This window comes from Ovis aries, chromosome 8, assembly GCF_016772045.2.
Source record: "Ovis aries strain OAR_USU_Benz2616 breed Rambouillet chromosome 8, ARS-UI_Ramb_v3.0, whole genome shotgun sequence".
Classification (NCBI taxonomy): Eukaryota; Metazoa; Chordata; class Mammalia; order Artiodactyla; family Bovidae; genus Ovis; species Ovis aries.
Genome location: NC_056061.1, coordinates 19360344 through 19376757, shown reverse-complemented (window position 1 = coordinate 19376757; position 16414 = coordinate 19360344). Strand labels below are relative to the sequence as shown.

The 16414-nt window shown below is 40.9% G+C and overlaps 1 protein-coding gene across 9 annotated transcripts in view; it reads right to left on the bottom strand.

The window, feature by feature from the left end:
* Positions 1-11519, bottom strand: part of MCM9 (minichromosome maintenance 9 homologous recombination repair factor) — an 88231-nt gene extending 76712 nt beyond the window's left edge. For 6 of the 9 annotated variants that reach the window (XR_006060587.2, XM_004011164.5, XM_042253276.2 and 3 more), the window contains exons 1-4: positions 11197-11519; positions 8238-8555; positions 1695-2008; positions 462-543 (exon numbers count right to left, since the gene is read on the bottom strand). Coding sequence is in view for 8 of the 9 variants with exons in the window: in XM_004011164.5 (XP_004011213.3) it covers positions 462-543; positions 1695-2008; positions 8238-8541 (700 nt within the window). In the remaining variant the exon portion in view is untranslated. Of the gene's footprint in view, positions 1-461; positions 544-1694; positions 2009-5738; positions 7911-8237; positions 8556-10948 lie in introns of those variants that run through there. The other 3 variants (XM_042253272.2, XM_042253274.1, XM_042253273.2) reach the window with 3 other exon arrangements.
* Positions 11520-16414: the final 4895 nt, after the last annotated feature.

Here is a 16414-nt window from a genome sequence, read left to right as displayed (position 1 = left end):
TCAAAAGCATGAAATATCAATAGCTTCAGATATGTAGATGACACCATCCTTATGGCAGAAAGTGAAGAGGAACTCAAAAGCCTCTTGATGAAAGTGAAAGAGAAGAGTGAAAAAGTTGGCCTAAAGCTCAACATTCAGAAAACGAAGATCATGGCATCTGGTCCCATCACTTCATGGGAAACAGATGGGGAAACAGTGGAAACAGTGTCAGACTTTATTTTTTGGGGCTCCAAAATCACTGCAGATGGTGACTGCAGCCATGAAATTAAAAGACACTTACTCCTTGGAAGGAAAGTTATGACCAACCTAGATAGCATATTGAAAAGCAGAGACATTACTTTGCCAACAAAGGTCCGTCTAGTCAATGCTATGGTTTTTCCAGTGGTCATGTATGGGTGTGGGAGTTGGGCTGTGAAGAAAGCTGAGACCTACTATATAAATTAACAAACGTTCATTCTTACCAGATTTACAACTATCCACTAAATCATCTTCCAGGATAACCTGCATCGATCGTGGAATACTTCCAACAGATAGCCTTTGAACCTAGCAAGGAAAAGAAAGCAGATACTGAGTACACGTAAATATATACTAAGTATTCAGAAGCCTAGCAGTTCTTGACATTACTGTCTGTTTCTCTGGTATTATCATGCAATTTAATTATGATGGGGATTTAAGGAATTTTCTTGAAACTTGTGCCTACTATCAGTTGAAGAATTTACTAAGACTAGAATAAGATAAAAACATTCAGATGGAAATAGCTCAAAGTATAATCTACCTGGTGGGTGGTCAAAATAAAACATGCTCCAGCTACTAAACACAATAATAAAGTTACTTAACCAGAAAAGAGAGGCAGTTCTTCCCTGATCTCTATTCATAAGACCTGGGACAAATCACTCAGTTCCTTTGATTATTTGTTAGTAAGAGAATTCTAGCTTTATTATTATATGTGTGCCTTTATTTCTTCCTTTATAGAAGACTAATCTCTCAGGTTCCCTTGCAGCTAAGTGTGGTCATATGACTAAGTCTGACCAATGGGATACAAGCAAACTTGTTGCAGAAGACTTTGAGGGAGACTGCTTAAATGGATACTTGGTTTAGATGACAGGTGCTTTTGCTTCCTTTTTCCTATTTCTTGACTGGGATACAGAAATTGTAGCCACCATCCTGAACCATTGACCACCATAAGAAGAGAAGCCATTTATTAAGAATGGTGTAGAAAGACAGAAGGGGTCTGAGTCTTTGACACTGAATAAAGCCTTTGTGTTTAAGTTGCAAGTAAAGGAAACTAAGGTTCATGCACACGTGTTTAAAATGTTTATGGATACTTTATTTGGCACAGCACATAAATTGCACCTAAACCCCAAATCCTGCCCACTCCAGTGTTTAACCACTAATTAAACCCATTTAATTTTTTCCTATCACTTAGGTAAACTTCTTAAAAATTCACTTTTTCAATTTAAAATAATTATTAAGTCACTTCATAACTTTCCTGCCAATGCTCACTATAAAAAGATGACCATTTTATGGTCTCTAAATTCTATACTCTATGAGAAAAAATTTCATGTTTGATCTTCTACTAAGTGATGACACAAGTTCCACATATAATCCGTTACATGTTCCCTAGTCCTGGCAATTTACCCAAAGCTGCAAAACATTTCTTCAAATTTATTTTCCTCATGTATTTGATCATTTACCTGTTCCTGAATTTTGATTTCCTGATAATCTCTACACCTAGTTGGAGATGACAAGTCTGAGAGGCAAGTGAATTTTGAAGAATCACAGTTCTCCAAGCTGGGACATGAGGACGGCCGGAAGAAAGTATAATACTGCTCAAAGTCAGCCTGGACCACAAATACATGCTTGCACTTGTTACACATGTAATCCCGCTCAAACTCCAGGATCTTCACCAGACTTGTTCGAATCACTGTCCCCGTGACAGACAAGAAGTGTCCCACATCCTTGGTTTTAGGGATGTGCTCCCTCACCAGCTCAGGACAAACAGGCAACCCTGATGGAGAAACAAAACAAAAACACATCAACTTATATCTTGAGATATGATTCCATGCAATATATTTTTCTCCTATTTCCTAAAGGAGTATAATTTCAGGAAAAAAGAAAAAACTTCTGTGTTTTACTTAAGAAAAAGGTCAAATCAACTCAATTAAGAAAATAGAAAAGACACAACAGTCAGAATGGCCACTATCAAAAAATCTCCAAATGATAAATGCTGGAGAGGGTACGGAGAGAAGAAAACCCTCCTACACTATTGATGGTAACGTAAATTGGCACAGTCACTATGGAGAACAGTATGGAGATTCATTAAAAAAACTAAAAATACAGCTTCCATATGTTCCAGCAATCCCATTCCTGGGAGAAAAACATGGTTAGAAAGAATACACGCACCCCAATGTAAACTGCAGTGCCGTTTACAACAGCCAAGACATGGAAGCAACCTAAATAGCCATCAACAGAGGAATGGATAAAAAAGATGTAGTACATATATACAGTGGGATATTACTCAGCCATCAAAAAGAATGAAATAATGCCATCTGCAGCAATATGAACGGACCTAGAGACTGTCATACGGAGTGAAGTAAGTCAGACAGAGGAGAAATATATGATATCCGTTACATGTGAAATCTAAAAAGAAATGATACAAATGAATTTACTTACAAAAGAGTAAGAAAGTAAGAGACTCACAGAGAACAAACCTATGGCTGCCAGGGGAGCAGAGGGAAGGATGAGAGGAAGGGTTAGGGAGTTTGGGATGGACAGACACACAGTGCTACATTTAAAACAGATAATCAACAAAGACTTACTGTATAGCACATGGAAATTTGCTCAATGTTAGGTGGCAACTTGGTTGAAAGGGGGGTTTGAGGGAGACTGTATACATGTGTATGTATGGCTGAATCCCTTTGTTGATAGCTTTCCTGAAATTATCACAACATTGTTAATTGGCTATACCTTAATATAAAAAAAAAGAAGATGCAGCACTTATACTTTAATACAATGGACTATTACTCAGCCATTAAAACAAATGAAATAATGCCATTTACAACAACATGGATGAACCTGGAGATTATCATACTAAGTGAAATAAGTCAGATAGAGGAAGACAAATATCATATGATATTGCTTACGTGTGAAACCTAACAAACAACAAAATGATGCGCACACTACTGTATTTAAAATAGATAACCAGTATGGACCTGCTGCATAGCATAGGGACTCTGCTCAATATTCTGTAATAACCTAAATGGGAAAAGAACTTGAAAAAGCACAGATACATGTGTATGTGTAACTGAATTGCTCTGTTGTATGCCTGAAACTAACACAACATTGTTAATCAACCATGCTCCAATATATAATAAAATTTTTTTTTAAATAGAAAAGAATTATTCCAAATGACAATTGTCAGTGGACTCTCTTTAAACGTATGTAACTAGATGATAAAATAACCTGGATTTTAAAAAGAATTGATCCTCTTAAGAGGGCTATCTGTTAAGTAGAATGTAAATACAGTATATTACATTCTATCTCAGTAAAAATGTAAATAGAGTATATAAATTTAACCTTACTCAGTGACGAATACACTGCCACAAACCACACATAAAATCAATTGATGACTCTGAGTAAACCACAAAGCTAAGTGATAAAGAAATGGCAGTGGGATGACCAAAGGCTAGTGCTTTCTCTAGTTAGGTTTAGGAATTAGTAATACATAAATCTGACAGTGTTTTCAAGCCTTGTAACTTGCCCGCTCTCTCTAGTCTTGCCTTTTTCATGACTTCCAATCTCCTAGTCCAAACAAAAAGCGTGAATATCTCTGCAAATCATGGTACCTCTGCAGCTTTCCTAGGCTGCTTTGGAGAACTCTCCCCAGTTCGCTCAGCAAGGTAGAGTACATTCAGATTTACCCTTCTGCAAGAAAACCTCCCTAAGTCGAGGCTAGCACCCTCACACATACAAAAATAGAAGCACTAAGCAAAACGGTAAAATGAGTGCACCAGTGCACAGATGTCCTTTATGTCTGGAGGAAGCTTCTGCCAGGAAGAGTGTAAAAGAAGGTACTCCTGGGGTCCAGAGACACCTCCCTTTCCTTGCAAGTGATGATCTAGTCCTGGGCATGCTGGGTCATGACAAGACTATGCAATACTGGTTTTACTTCGACCAGCATAAGGAATTGTGCTAGAGAGATATTCCACACTCAGGAAGAAAGAAGGTGGGAGGTGAAGGGTTTTAGGCTCAACCACAAGGGTCCATCCCTCTTATGCTCACCAACCCTCTCTGTGTTCCTCCTGCGGTGCCAGGGTGAGTGAATCCCCTGCTGTCCAGACCTGCCAAAGGGCCTGTGGCTAAACGCAATTATAGCATTTCTAATGAAAAAAACTAAGTAAACAATTACAACTGATTCTAAGAAAATCAGCTTTTCATTATCTTCTACACTTTAACAATTCAGGGCAATATGACATCTTAATGTTGTTACCTCACTGAATGGAATCATGCATATGATACATGTGAAATAAACTTTTTTTTTAGAAGCAAACCAATTAGTCTGGAACATGATATCATTACCATTGTGTGTGTGTTAGTCGTTCAGTCGTGCCCAACTCTTTGTGACCCCATGGACTGCAATCCACCAGGTTCCTCTGTCCATGAGATTGTCCAGGCAAGGATACTGGAGTGGGTTGCCATTTCCTTCTCCAGGGGATCTTCCCAACCCAGGGATCGAACCCGGGTCTCCTGCACTGCAGGCAGATTCTTTACCGACTGAGCTACAAGGGAAGCATTAAGTGGTTTATTTTTTATTCTAAAGTTAACTGCATTAAGAAAAGGGTAGTAGAGGTGAGTATATTTTTGGATCTTCACACTCTTTCATATTATTGCAATTTTTAAGCAAATTTATAATATAAAGATAGAGCTAAAAGTAACAGCAAAACTGACCACAAAAATCAAAATCTTAGAACTAAGAAAGAGTAAGGGATGAAAGAAATATCAATTTATTTTAATCTTTTTGTCTTACTATATGTTACTAAGTGTATTCTTCAACTTATCCCAGTGAAGCAGCAGGTACATCAGGGATTAAGCCACCATTAACACTAAACAACAAAACCTTTTATCATTCTCTGACTCATTTACTGAGAGAAATTATTACTTAAAACAGAGACATGTCCAGATCTGTGTTAGAGGTTATGTCCAGATCAATTACTTCAAGCCCGTGATTGCTGGCAGGCAGTCCCTGGAAATCAGCATCAGCCTCAGAGCTTTTGAGAAATGCAGATTCTTGGGCACGAGGTCAGATCTCTTCAATGAGGGTGGGGCCCAGCAATCAGCACTATAACAGGTCCTACAGGTGATTCTGATGCCCATTAATGTTTGAGAAACACTACTTGAAATATAATGTGAGGGGCTTCCCTGAGGGCTCAGTGGTAAGGAATCTGCCTGCCAATGCAGGAGACATGAGTTCGATCCCTGATCCTAGAGGATACCACCCACCATGGAGCACCTTAAGCCTAAGTGCCACAGCTACTGAGCCTGTGCCCTAGAGTCCGCGCTCCACAAGAGAAGCCACCGCAATGGGAAGCCTGTGCAACACGGCTACAGAGCAGCAGCCCCTCTCTGCAACTAGAGAAAAGCCAGCACAGCGTCGAAGACCCAGGACAGCCAAGAATAAATAAATAAATGTTTTAAAAAAACCCCACCATGTGAGTGCTATTTTTTTCTTTCTCACTTACTTTGATGCTGTGTATTTGAATACCTTTTGTCAAAACCACTGGGAATAGCAAGTAAATTTTCTGTGTCCATGCTCGGTCGTGTCTGACTGTTTGTGACCCCACGGACTGCAGCCTGCCAGGCTCCTCGGCCCATGGAGTTTTCCAGGCAAGAATACTGGAGTAGGTTGCCATTTCCTTCTCCAGGGGATTTTCCAGATCCAGGGATGAAACCTGCATCTCCTGCACTGGCAGGTGATTCTTTACCACTGCACCACCTGGGAAGCCCAAGTAAACTTCAGACCAATAAAAATCCCAGACGACAAAGAACAATGCATATTCTAGAAAAACAAACCAGAAAAATGTCTTATGTTCCTAAGGAGATTGAACCACAGAGACATCCTGTGTGTGTGTGTTCAGTCACTCGGTTGTGTCCAACTCTATGAGACCCCATGGATGGTAGCCCACCAGACTCCTCTGTCCCTGGGATTTACACCTGGCGAGAATACTAGAGTGGGTTGCCGTTTCCTCCTCCAGGGAATCTTCCAGACCCAGGGATCAAACCCATGTTTCCCACATCTCCTGCATTGGCAGGTGGATTCTCTACCACTGAGCCACTGGGGAAGCCCACAGAGGCATCCTAGGTTTTACTAAATCAATGCCTTGCCTGAGTCCAAAATGGAGGTGCAATATACCTAGAACCAGACCCTTCCCCCTCCTGGTTCGCTCTGCCTGGGACACCTGCATCCCTCCCTGATCTCATCTTCTAGTCTAGAATCCTTGGGTGAACCACCTAGGACAATTCACTCCCTGCTCAGTGAGCTAATATATCTTCTAGATATCTTCAGTGACACATGTGTCACATAAGTAAAAGATGCCAGTGAGTGCCTTTACAATTATGTTCAATGCGTACATATGCATGGATCTATGGGCATACATACACAGACTGGGAAATAAATTTGACTATACAGCTGTCTCCCTTATAGCCTTGAAGCCCTTTAGATGAGGGACTGTACCATATGCATTTTGGCTTCCCAAGGGTCTAGCAAATCCCCACATGGGATATGTTTGTAGAATGATGTTATTTTGGTAGTAATATAATTCGCAAGTCACTTTCTCAGAGGATAATGAAGAAACGGGCTAAATTCACCTGAAACCAATAGGATCACTTAGGCAGACAGAATTTTAGTATTTAAACTGAGCATCGAGAAGTGTCTAAACATAAAGACAGCCTAAAGTCATTTGTTGAATACCATTTCAATAACATCAACTAAAGTCCCTTTTAACAACCTTTCTGAAACATCATTGGGAACAGGACATTTTTTCTTGATCCTAGCAAGATCCTAGTGTCTGATACATAAAGATTAATAATATTCATAATTTTATTCCAGTAAGTCCAACTACAGATACTATTTTTTCACCTAAATCAAGTATCTGGTATTTTTTTGAATTTTAATTTATCTCCAAGGAATTCTATAGTGACTCCTAATCTTTCTGAAATCACAGCATTCATTTTTGGGTTTTTGGTTTTTTTTTTTCTTTTTTTTTTTGGCCAGGCAGCATTTGGGATCTTAGTTCCCTGCCCAGGGATCAAACCTGCATCCCCCTGCATCCCCTGTATTGGAAGCACAGAGTCTTAACCACTGGACCACTAGGGAAGTCTCACAGCAATCGATTTTTGTTATTTATAAATCCCCATCTTTCTGAAATGTACTATAAAGTAAATACTTATTTTCAAACAAAATGGCACATGTGTTCTCTAATCCTAGATTGCAGGAATTCAAAGACATAGCTTTAATACCACAAGCTGCTAATTGCTCCACTGCAATTTCTTTAAACGTAGGAGGATTTGTCCGTTATTCATTCCAAAAAAGTTACTGAGGGCCTAATAGGTGGCCAGCACAATGCTAATCTTGATATATAAAAATAATGAATTTTCTCACTGGGTAGCACCTACCAAATATTCTTATCCTTTGTATTACCTATACTTTTATTGTCGGTAGTCACAAAAGCTCAGAAAGCTGCATTAGTTTTATACACTGAACTGAACACATGTGTACATATGCCCACAAACATACTGCCTCCACACATTCTCCCTCCTCTCAGTTGGTATGGCTAGTAGCCAGCCTAGCCTTCCAGATGTCCAGAGAAACAGTACAGAATCATGATTCTTCTCCAAATGTGACCATCAGTTACACAATGGATATATTTTTAAGGATGGTGACTTAGTTGCTAAATTGTGTCTGACTCTTGTGACCCCGTAGACTGTAGCCCTCCAGGCTCCTCTATCCATGGGATTTTCCCAAGCAAGAATACTGGAGTGGGTTGCCATTTCCTTCTCTAGGGCATCTTTCTGACCTGGAGGTCAGACCTGGGTCTTCTGCATTGCAGATTGACTCTTTACTATCTGAATCACCTGGTAAGCCCATTTTAAGTATAAAAATCAATTATTAGTACTTGAACTCAATATATGTTGGGATTTCTCAAAATCTTCCTAAAAAATAATATGGCAGTAAAATTCACCTGATATCCTGGCATGAAGATTCTGCTTCATGGAGAGACCTTCAGGCTGAGAAAGGGACTGGAGAATCGTCAAGGCTGATCTTCTCAGTGCATTATCAAAAATAGTTAGCACTTCATTAGGGAATGCATTGAAATATTCCCCAATTTCCATGTTGGTCTCAAAAAGGGTCATGGCATTAACCACAACTGGGTAATGAGCATCTTCGTCTCTTTCCTTCAAGATGAGAAGCATGTCATTCTTATGGTACTCCAAAACGTAGGACTCAAACACTTGACCAACCAATGTAACTTGATCGCTATTCATCTTGATCTAGGTAACTAAAGAAAGAGAAAGGACTGTGTTACACCTTTGATTTTCTAGACTTATACACTAGTTTACAAAAAAGACTGTTTGGCTGTAAATCATTTTGACTTTGGGCCAGACTCTAATTCAATCTGAATTATCTGTTATAGTCACTTGCCTGGAAAATTCCATGGACAGAGGATCCTGGTGGGCTACAGTCCGTGGTGTTGCAAAGAGTTGGACACGACTTAGCAATTGAGCACAATTATTAAGCACATAAAATCTTAAATGCCAGTCTTTTGGTTTAAGTTCCTCCTAGTAGAGTTCTTTGCAAGCATTCTGGTTCCAGGTTTTATTCACATAAAAAACATTGTTCTCTCTCTCCCTGGCAAACCTATTCACACACACACACACACACACACACACACACACACACTCATTTGTATTCTGCTACATACTACTATTCAGACTGGTAGCCAATTCTGACTTAAGGAGTTAACAAATTGGCTTTAGAAATTTACATTTGGAGGTGAAAGTGATCCTATTTTCTTTTTCTAACCTCAGAAAACTATTGTTGTTGTTTTAGTCTCTAAGTCATGTCTGACTTTTTGAGACCCTATGGACTGTAGCCCATCAGGCTCCTCTGTCCCTGGGATTTCCCAGGCAAGAATACTGGAGTGGGTTGCCATTTCCTTCTCAAAGGGATCTTCCCGACCCAGGGATCGAACCCAAGTTTTCCAGGTCTCCTGCACTGGCAGGTAGATTCTTAACCACTGAGCCTCCTAGGAAGCTCCACACTAGAAATTAGCCAGCAGGAAAAAAATGGCTTTGTAAAAATAATCTTACTTCTTACCCAAGTTGTTCTTTCACTGCTTATGACAGGAAGGGGCTCAGTTAGCTTAAGCAAAAATAGTTGTGAAGAGTATAAAAAAAACTAGGAAATTAAATTGAGGAAAGGAAACTGTCTCTAAATGAGAAATCACTATGATTAAAAGTAAATACATTACATTTTAATTTATATCTACAGATTAAAAAGGGCCTGCTGCTATTCTATTTTCATGAATATATTTAGATAACATGTACAAGGCACTATTCTGGGAAATGAAAAAAGCACAATAAAAGGTCATCTATGCCTCAGAGAACCAAAGAACAGATCAAATGAAGTAATGTTCTAACAGTGGTAAAAATACAATACAAATGGGAGCACAAAAGAGACAAGAATTAAATTTAAATGGAGGGACAATCCCAGATGTGCCAAAGGACAGTTACAAATAAACTGCCCAAATTGATCATTTAAGAAATTCACATTTGGTTTGGAAACAGACCACTGGAGGACAAACGTCCTTTCACTTATTTCATTCAATCAACATCTGTTGTACTAGAAATAGATGAAAGAAGACTGTTATGACATTCACGGTTTAGCATCCTAAATACGTGTTACACATGCTACTAGCAATATTTTGCTTTCTCTAGGAAATTACTCGAAGGTGTGAAAGGAGTAAGGGGGAGTATACCACAGTTATGTCAAGAACCCTGACACTTACAGGATGCCAATGTGAGATTAAGCGATGTATAGGCCACTACACTGATAAGTATTTTGTGTGGGGTAGATATAAATTCAGCTAAGGGTAAAGCAGAAAAAGCACTTGGGAAAGAACAACTAATCATACAGTATTTTCATCATTTGGCCTTTGCTAGGGGAAAAAAAAAAAAAACTGGGACTCTAAGAATGGCTATAAGATAAGGTCTCAGTTCAGTTCAGTCTCTCAGTGGTGTCCGGACTCTTTGCAACCCCATGGACTGCAGCATGCCAGGCATCCCTGTCCATCACCAACTCCAGGAGCTTGCTCAAACTCATGTCCATCGAATCAGTGATGCCATCCAACCATCTCATCCTCTGTCGTCCCCTTAGATAACCTCTAAGATTCTATAAATGCATATTAAATTTGGAGCCAAAAACTTAGTAACTTAAAAGGCAGTTCCACATAAGGCTGGAAGGGTGCAGTCTCAGAATTCATGGTTCATATTAAAACCAATTTAAATTTCGCCTAGTCTTTTTGAAACAGCATCACTAAAAAAAAGCTTTCACTTTCATTATCTGGGCACAACTGACTAAGCAGCTTGCTAACCCTAGAAACACGCTCACCCATACTTTTAGCAGCGTTTTACAACTTTCAAGTTCCTTTTCCTTTTTCTTATGGAATATTTGAAGGCAAAATAAATAAAGCCAGGTTGTGCTACTTTATTCTCTTAAGTAAACCGTCAACAAGAAAAACCCAGGAGGATGCATAGGCTGTAACTTCCAGCTGGGTCCCTGGGAATCACAGCCCGCACACGCACCGCACCGCCCCTACGGGGCCACGCCCCTGCACCCTAAGATCCGCCCTCTTTGGCACCGCCCCCTCCCCGCCCCCCAGCTTCAGCTCACCGCCTCCTCCCCGCGGGCGCTCCGCAAAGTGGAGCCAAGATGTGCCCGGAGAACAGCTTTCCACACTTCCGTCTCTGGACACTGCCCGTGCCCGACAACACCACTTCCTAGGCTCGGCTGCGGGCAGCCGCGTCGCCGGCCCGGTCCCGAAGTTGAATAGTTTTGGAATTAACCAGGTGTGGGCAAGACTTGGGACGCACTGCGGGAGAAATAAAGAATGTTGAAACGAGGCTGCGGCTTTCACTTACTGGCGGTTACGCGGTGTCAGAAGTCACCGGGGGCGCGCTGCTCCCGACGCTGAGGGGCGCGAAGGGCTCAGGCTGGGCGGCGGGGTCGTGCGGGGGGCCCGCGAGGCGGGAGGAGGCCCCGGGTGGAGGCGGGGCGGGTGGCGCGCGCGGGGCCGCTCGAGGAGCCGTCGGCCCCGGGGACGCGCAGGCTCCCGCGGGTCCGCCTGGCGCCCGGGCGAGATAGGCGCCACGCGGGCGGCTCGGTCGGGCCGCGCTCCCGAGGGACGCCGGGCCGCGCACTGCCTCAAGTTGGCGGCTCAGGTGCCTCTTCCGGGTGGAGGAGCGGGCGGGCGGGCGCGCGCCCCGCCGAGCGCCGCCGGACGAGAGGGGCGGGGCGGGGCGGGGCTGGATGGGAGGAGCGAGGCGGGTCCCGGCCTGGGCGCCAGGAGCCCCAGGGCGGGCTAGTCCGAGTGGTAGGCGGTGCCTCTGTAGGTTTTGCACGCGCCGGCCTTTCCTTCTGTCTTAAGACCCAAAGCCTCCAAGATTTTTCTGTTTTTTCTACAAGTTTTAGAATGAAGGCTTTAAGTTTAGGCTTATGATTCATTTTGAGCTGATTTTTGGATATGGTGCGAAATACGGATTGTTTTTCGAAATATGGATCTTGGGGATAACTTTATTAATAGAAATCGACCACTATTAAAAGAGCTGTATTTTTCCCACTGAATAGCCTTTGGACTTACATCCAATATCAGTTGTCCTTATGTATGCGGGTCTAAGTCTCAATATTCTGTTTCCCGATGTATTTGTCTAGCTTTATAAAAATACGGTCATAAAAAGGGTCATTTGAAAAGACCCTTATGTTAGGACAGACTGAAGGCGGGAGGAGAAGGGGACGACAGAAGATGAGATGGTTGGCATCACCGACTCCATGGACGTGAGTTTGCGTAAACTCCGGGAGCTGGCGATGGACAGGGAGGCCTGGCGTGCTGCAGTCCATGGGGTCGCAAACAGTTGGACACGACTGAGCAACTGAACTGATAAAAACACGAGGTTGTCTTAATTACTGTAACTATAATGAGTCTTGAAATCGCGTAGATCTTTTGGCCTCCAGTTTTGTTCTTTTTCAAAGTTGTTTGGACTCTTCTGTTTCCATATGAATTTTAAAGCCAGCCTGTCGTTTTCTGTGAAAAAGCCGGGATTTTTGTTGGGGTTGCATAGAATCTGTAGGTCAGAATGGGCAGAATCTACTTATTAGTAGTTTATGACCCTTGAATAAAGTAAACCTCCCCGTCTATTTAGGGGTTATGCAAAGTCAAAAAATTTTGCTGTTTTGTCAAATTCATCTGTCAGATTTATCTCTAAAATCATGGGAAAGAAGGGAACATACTTTTTGATTATGTATAAATGTTATCAGTTTCAATTTCTGGTGGTTCTTTGCATACAATTAATTTTAACATCTTATTATTAAAATTTTTAAAAGTTTTAGGTTCATGCAAAATTGAATAGGAAGTACAAAAATTGCCCATATAATCCTTGTCTCCACACAGCTGCAACCTATTAGTATCCTTTTACTAGAGTGGTGGATTGGTTAAAATTGATGAACTGACATTAACACATCATCACTCAAAGTCCATGGCTTATAGTAGGGTTCACTCTCAGTGTACATTCTGTTTTGACAGAGGTATAATAAAAGGCATCCACCACTGCATGTCACACAGAATAGTTTCACTGAACTAAAAATCTAAAAATCATCCCTCCATCCCCTCTGACTCCTAGCAATAACTGATCTTTTTACTCTCTCTGTAGTTTTCCAGGATATCGTGTAGTTGAAATCATACAGTATGTTGTCTTTTCAGATCGGCTTTTTCACTTAGTAATACATTTAAATTTCATGCCTGTTCATGGCTTGGGCAGCTCATTTCTTTTTGGTGCTGAATGATGTTGCATTATCCGCACATACCACACTATCCACTCACAGAAGGACCAATTGTGGTTGCTTGCAAGTTTAGCCAATTATGGATAAAGCTGCCATAAATAACCACGTGCAGATTTTTGTGTGAACAGTTTTCAGCTCCTTTGGGTAAACACAAAGGAGCATGACTGCTGCATAATATGGTCAAGAGCAGTTTTGTAGGAAACAGCCAAAATGTCTTCCAAAGTAACTGTACCATTTTGCATTCCCATCCACCGTGAATGAAAGTTGCTTTTGCTTCACATCCTCTCCAGCGTTTTGTGTTTTTAGTGTTTTGAATTTTAGCCATTCTAATAGGTATGTAGTATCTTATTGTTATTTTGCTTTTCATTTCCCTGTTGACATATGATGTTGAATATCTTTTCATACACTTAACTTTTATCTGTTTATCTTGGGCGTCTTCAGGTCTTTTGCCCATTTTTCAGTAACATCGCTTGTTTTCTTATTGTTGAGTTTATTTTTCTCAGAAAATGCCTCCAAGGAAGAATGAAAACAGATATTTGAAGATTTAATTGTTGCTTTATACATTTGGCATCTTTTAGATAAAAAACACTCTCTCTACAAATCCAAAGGCTATAATGTTTTAATATGTGTAATTATGCTTTATATGATTCCATTTTCTCTCCATTCTTAGCAGTTATGCTTTTTTAAAAAATCAGTTGCCTACTAGAATTTGCAATATATGTAATAATTAAGTCAACTTTCAAGTAACACTATACTGCTGCTACTGCTGCAGCTGCTAAGTCGCTTCAGTCGTGTCCGACTCTGTGCAACCCCACAGACAGCAGCCCATCAGGCTCCCCCGTCCCTGGGATTCTCCAGGCAAGAACACTGGAGTGGGTTGTCATTTCCTTCTCCAATGCATGAAAGTGAAGTCGCTCAGTTGTGTCCGACTCTTAGCAACCCCATGGACTGCAGCCTACCAGGCTCCTCCGTCCATGGGATTTTGTAGGCAAAAGTACTGGAGTGGATTGCCATTGCCTTCTCCGACACTATACTACTCCAAGTATTTTATAGTAGCAAAGTAATCCTGAATCTTCCCTCCCATCCCTTGTATCATGGCACTCATCCACTTTACTTATATAAGCTTGTAAGACTTAGCTATACATAATGAATATATTGTTGCTATTATTATGTGGAACACACTTGTCTGTTAGATCAATAAGATTTTATTTTCATTTAGTTTTTCTTTAGTACTCTTCCTTAGTTTACATAGATCTGACTTTCTGACATATTATTTCCTATCTCTTCAAAGAACTTTTAACTTTTCTTGCAAGGCAGATCTGCAGGCAACAAACTCCCTACATTTTTGTCTGAGAAAAATATTTTTACTTTACTTTCGAAGGATAATTTTGCAGGGTACTAATGATAGGTTGGTGGGATTTTTCCCTCAACACTAAATATTTTACTCTGCTTTCTTGTTGCTCGCATAGTTTCTGAGGGGAAGTTGAATATAATATAATCTTTTTTTTTTTTCCTCACAAGTGTTTCCCCCACCCCTGACTTCTTTCAGGATTTTTCTTTATCTTTAACATTCAGTTCAGTCGTGTCCGACTCTTTGTGACCCCCTGAACCACAGCACTCCAGGCCTCCCTGTCCATCACCAACTCTCGGAGTCCACACAAACCCATGTCCATTGAGTCGGTCATGCCATTCAACCATCTCATCCTCTGTCGTCCCCTTCTCCTCCTGCCCTCAATCTTTCCCAGCATCAGGGTCTTTTCATCAGATGGCCAAAGTATTGGAGTTTCAGCTTCAACATCAGTCCTTCCAATGAACACCCAGGACTGATCTCCTTTAGGATGGACTGGTTGGATCTCCTTGCAGTCCAAGGGACTCTCAAGAGTCTTCTCCAACACCACAGTTCAAAAGCATCAATTCTTTGATTCTCAGCTTTCTTTATAGTCCAACTCTCACATCCATACATGACCAGTGGAAAAACCATAGCCTTGACTAGACAGACCTTTGTTGGCAAAGTAATATCTCTACTTTTTAATATGCTATCTAGGTTGATCATAACTTTCCTTCCAAGGAGGAAGTGCCTTTTAATTTCATGGCTGCAGTCACCATCTGCAGTGATTTTGAAGCCCAGAAAAATAAAGTCTGACACTGTTTCCACTGTTTCCCCATCTATTTGCCATGAAGTGATGGGACTGGATGCCATGATCTTAGTTTTCTGAATGTTTAGCTTTAAGCCAACTTTTTCACTCTCCTCTTTCACTTTCATCAAGAGGCTTTTTAGTTCTTCACTTTCTGCCATAAGGGTGGTGTCATCTGCATATCTGAGGTGATTGATATTTCTCCTGGCAATCTTGATTCCAGCTTGTGTGTCTTCCAACCCAGTGTTTCTCATGATGTACTCTGCATATAAGTTAAATAAGCAGGGTGACAATATACAGCCTTGATGTACTCCTTTTCCTATTTGGAACCAGTCTGTTGTTCCATGTCCAGTTCTAAGTGTTGCTTCCTGACCTGCATACAGATTTCTCAGGAGGCAGGTCAGGTGGTCTGGTATTCCCATCTCTTTAAGAATTTTCCACATTTTATTGTGACCCACACAGTCAAAGGCTTTGGCATAGTCAATAAAGCAGAAGTAGATGTTTTTCTGGAACTCTCTTGCTTTTTCCATGATCCAGCGGATGTTGGCAATTTGATCTCTCATTCCTCTGCCTTTTCTAAAACCAGCTTGAACATCTTGAAGTTCATGGTTCATGTATTGCTGAAGCCTGGCTTGGAGAATTTTGAGCATTACTTTACTAGTGTGTGAGATGAGTGCAACTGTGCGGTAGTTTGAGCATTCTTTGACATTACCTTTCTTTGGGATTGGAATGAAAACTGACCTTTGACATTAATTTGACATTAATTTGTTGCAAGTCCTCAGTCATTATTTCTTTAAATATTTCTTCTGTTCCTTTTTCTTACTCCTTTGGGAATTACCATTATGTGTATGTTTTGTAATTGTATATGTTTGACAGTTGTACTTGTCTTGGATATTTCAGTGGGTTTTGTTTTGTTTTCCTGTCTGTTTTGTTTTTGCTTCTCAGTTTTGGAGGTTTCTACTGACATATCCTAAAGCTTGGAGATTCTGTTTTCAGCTGTATGCAGTCCACTGAGCCCATCAAAGGCATTCCTTATTTCGGTTACAGGGTTTTCAATCTCTAGTATTTCTTTTTGCTTCTTTCTTAGAATTTCCATCTCTCTGCATACATTGCCCATCTGTTCTTGCATTCTATTTTATCCACTATCCTTTGCCTAGTAATCATAGTT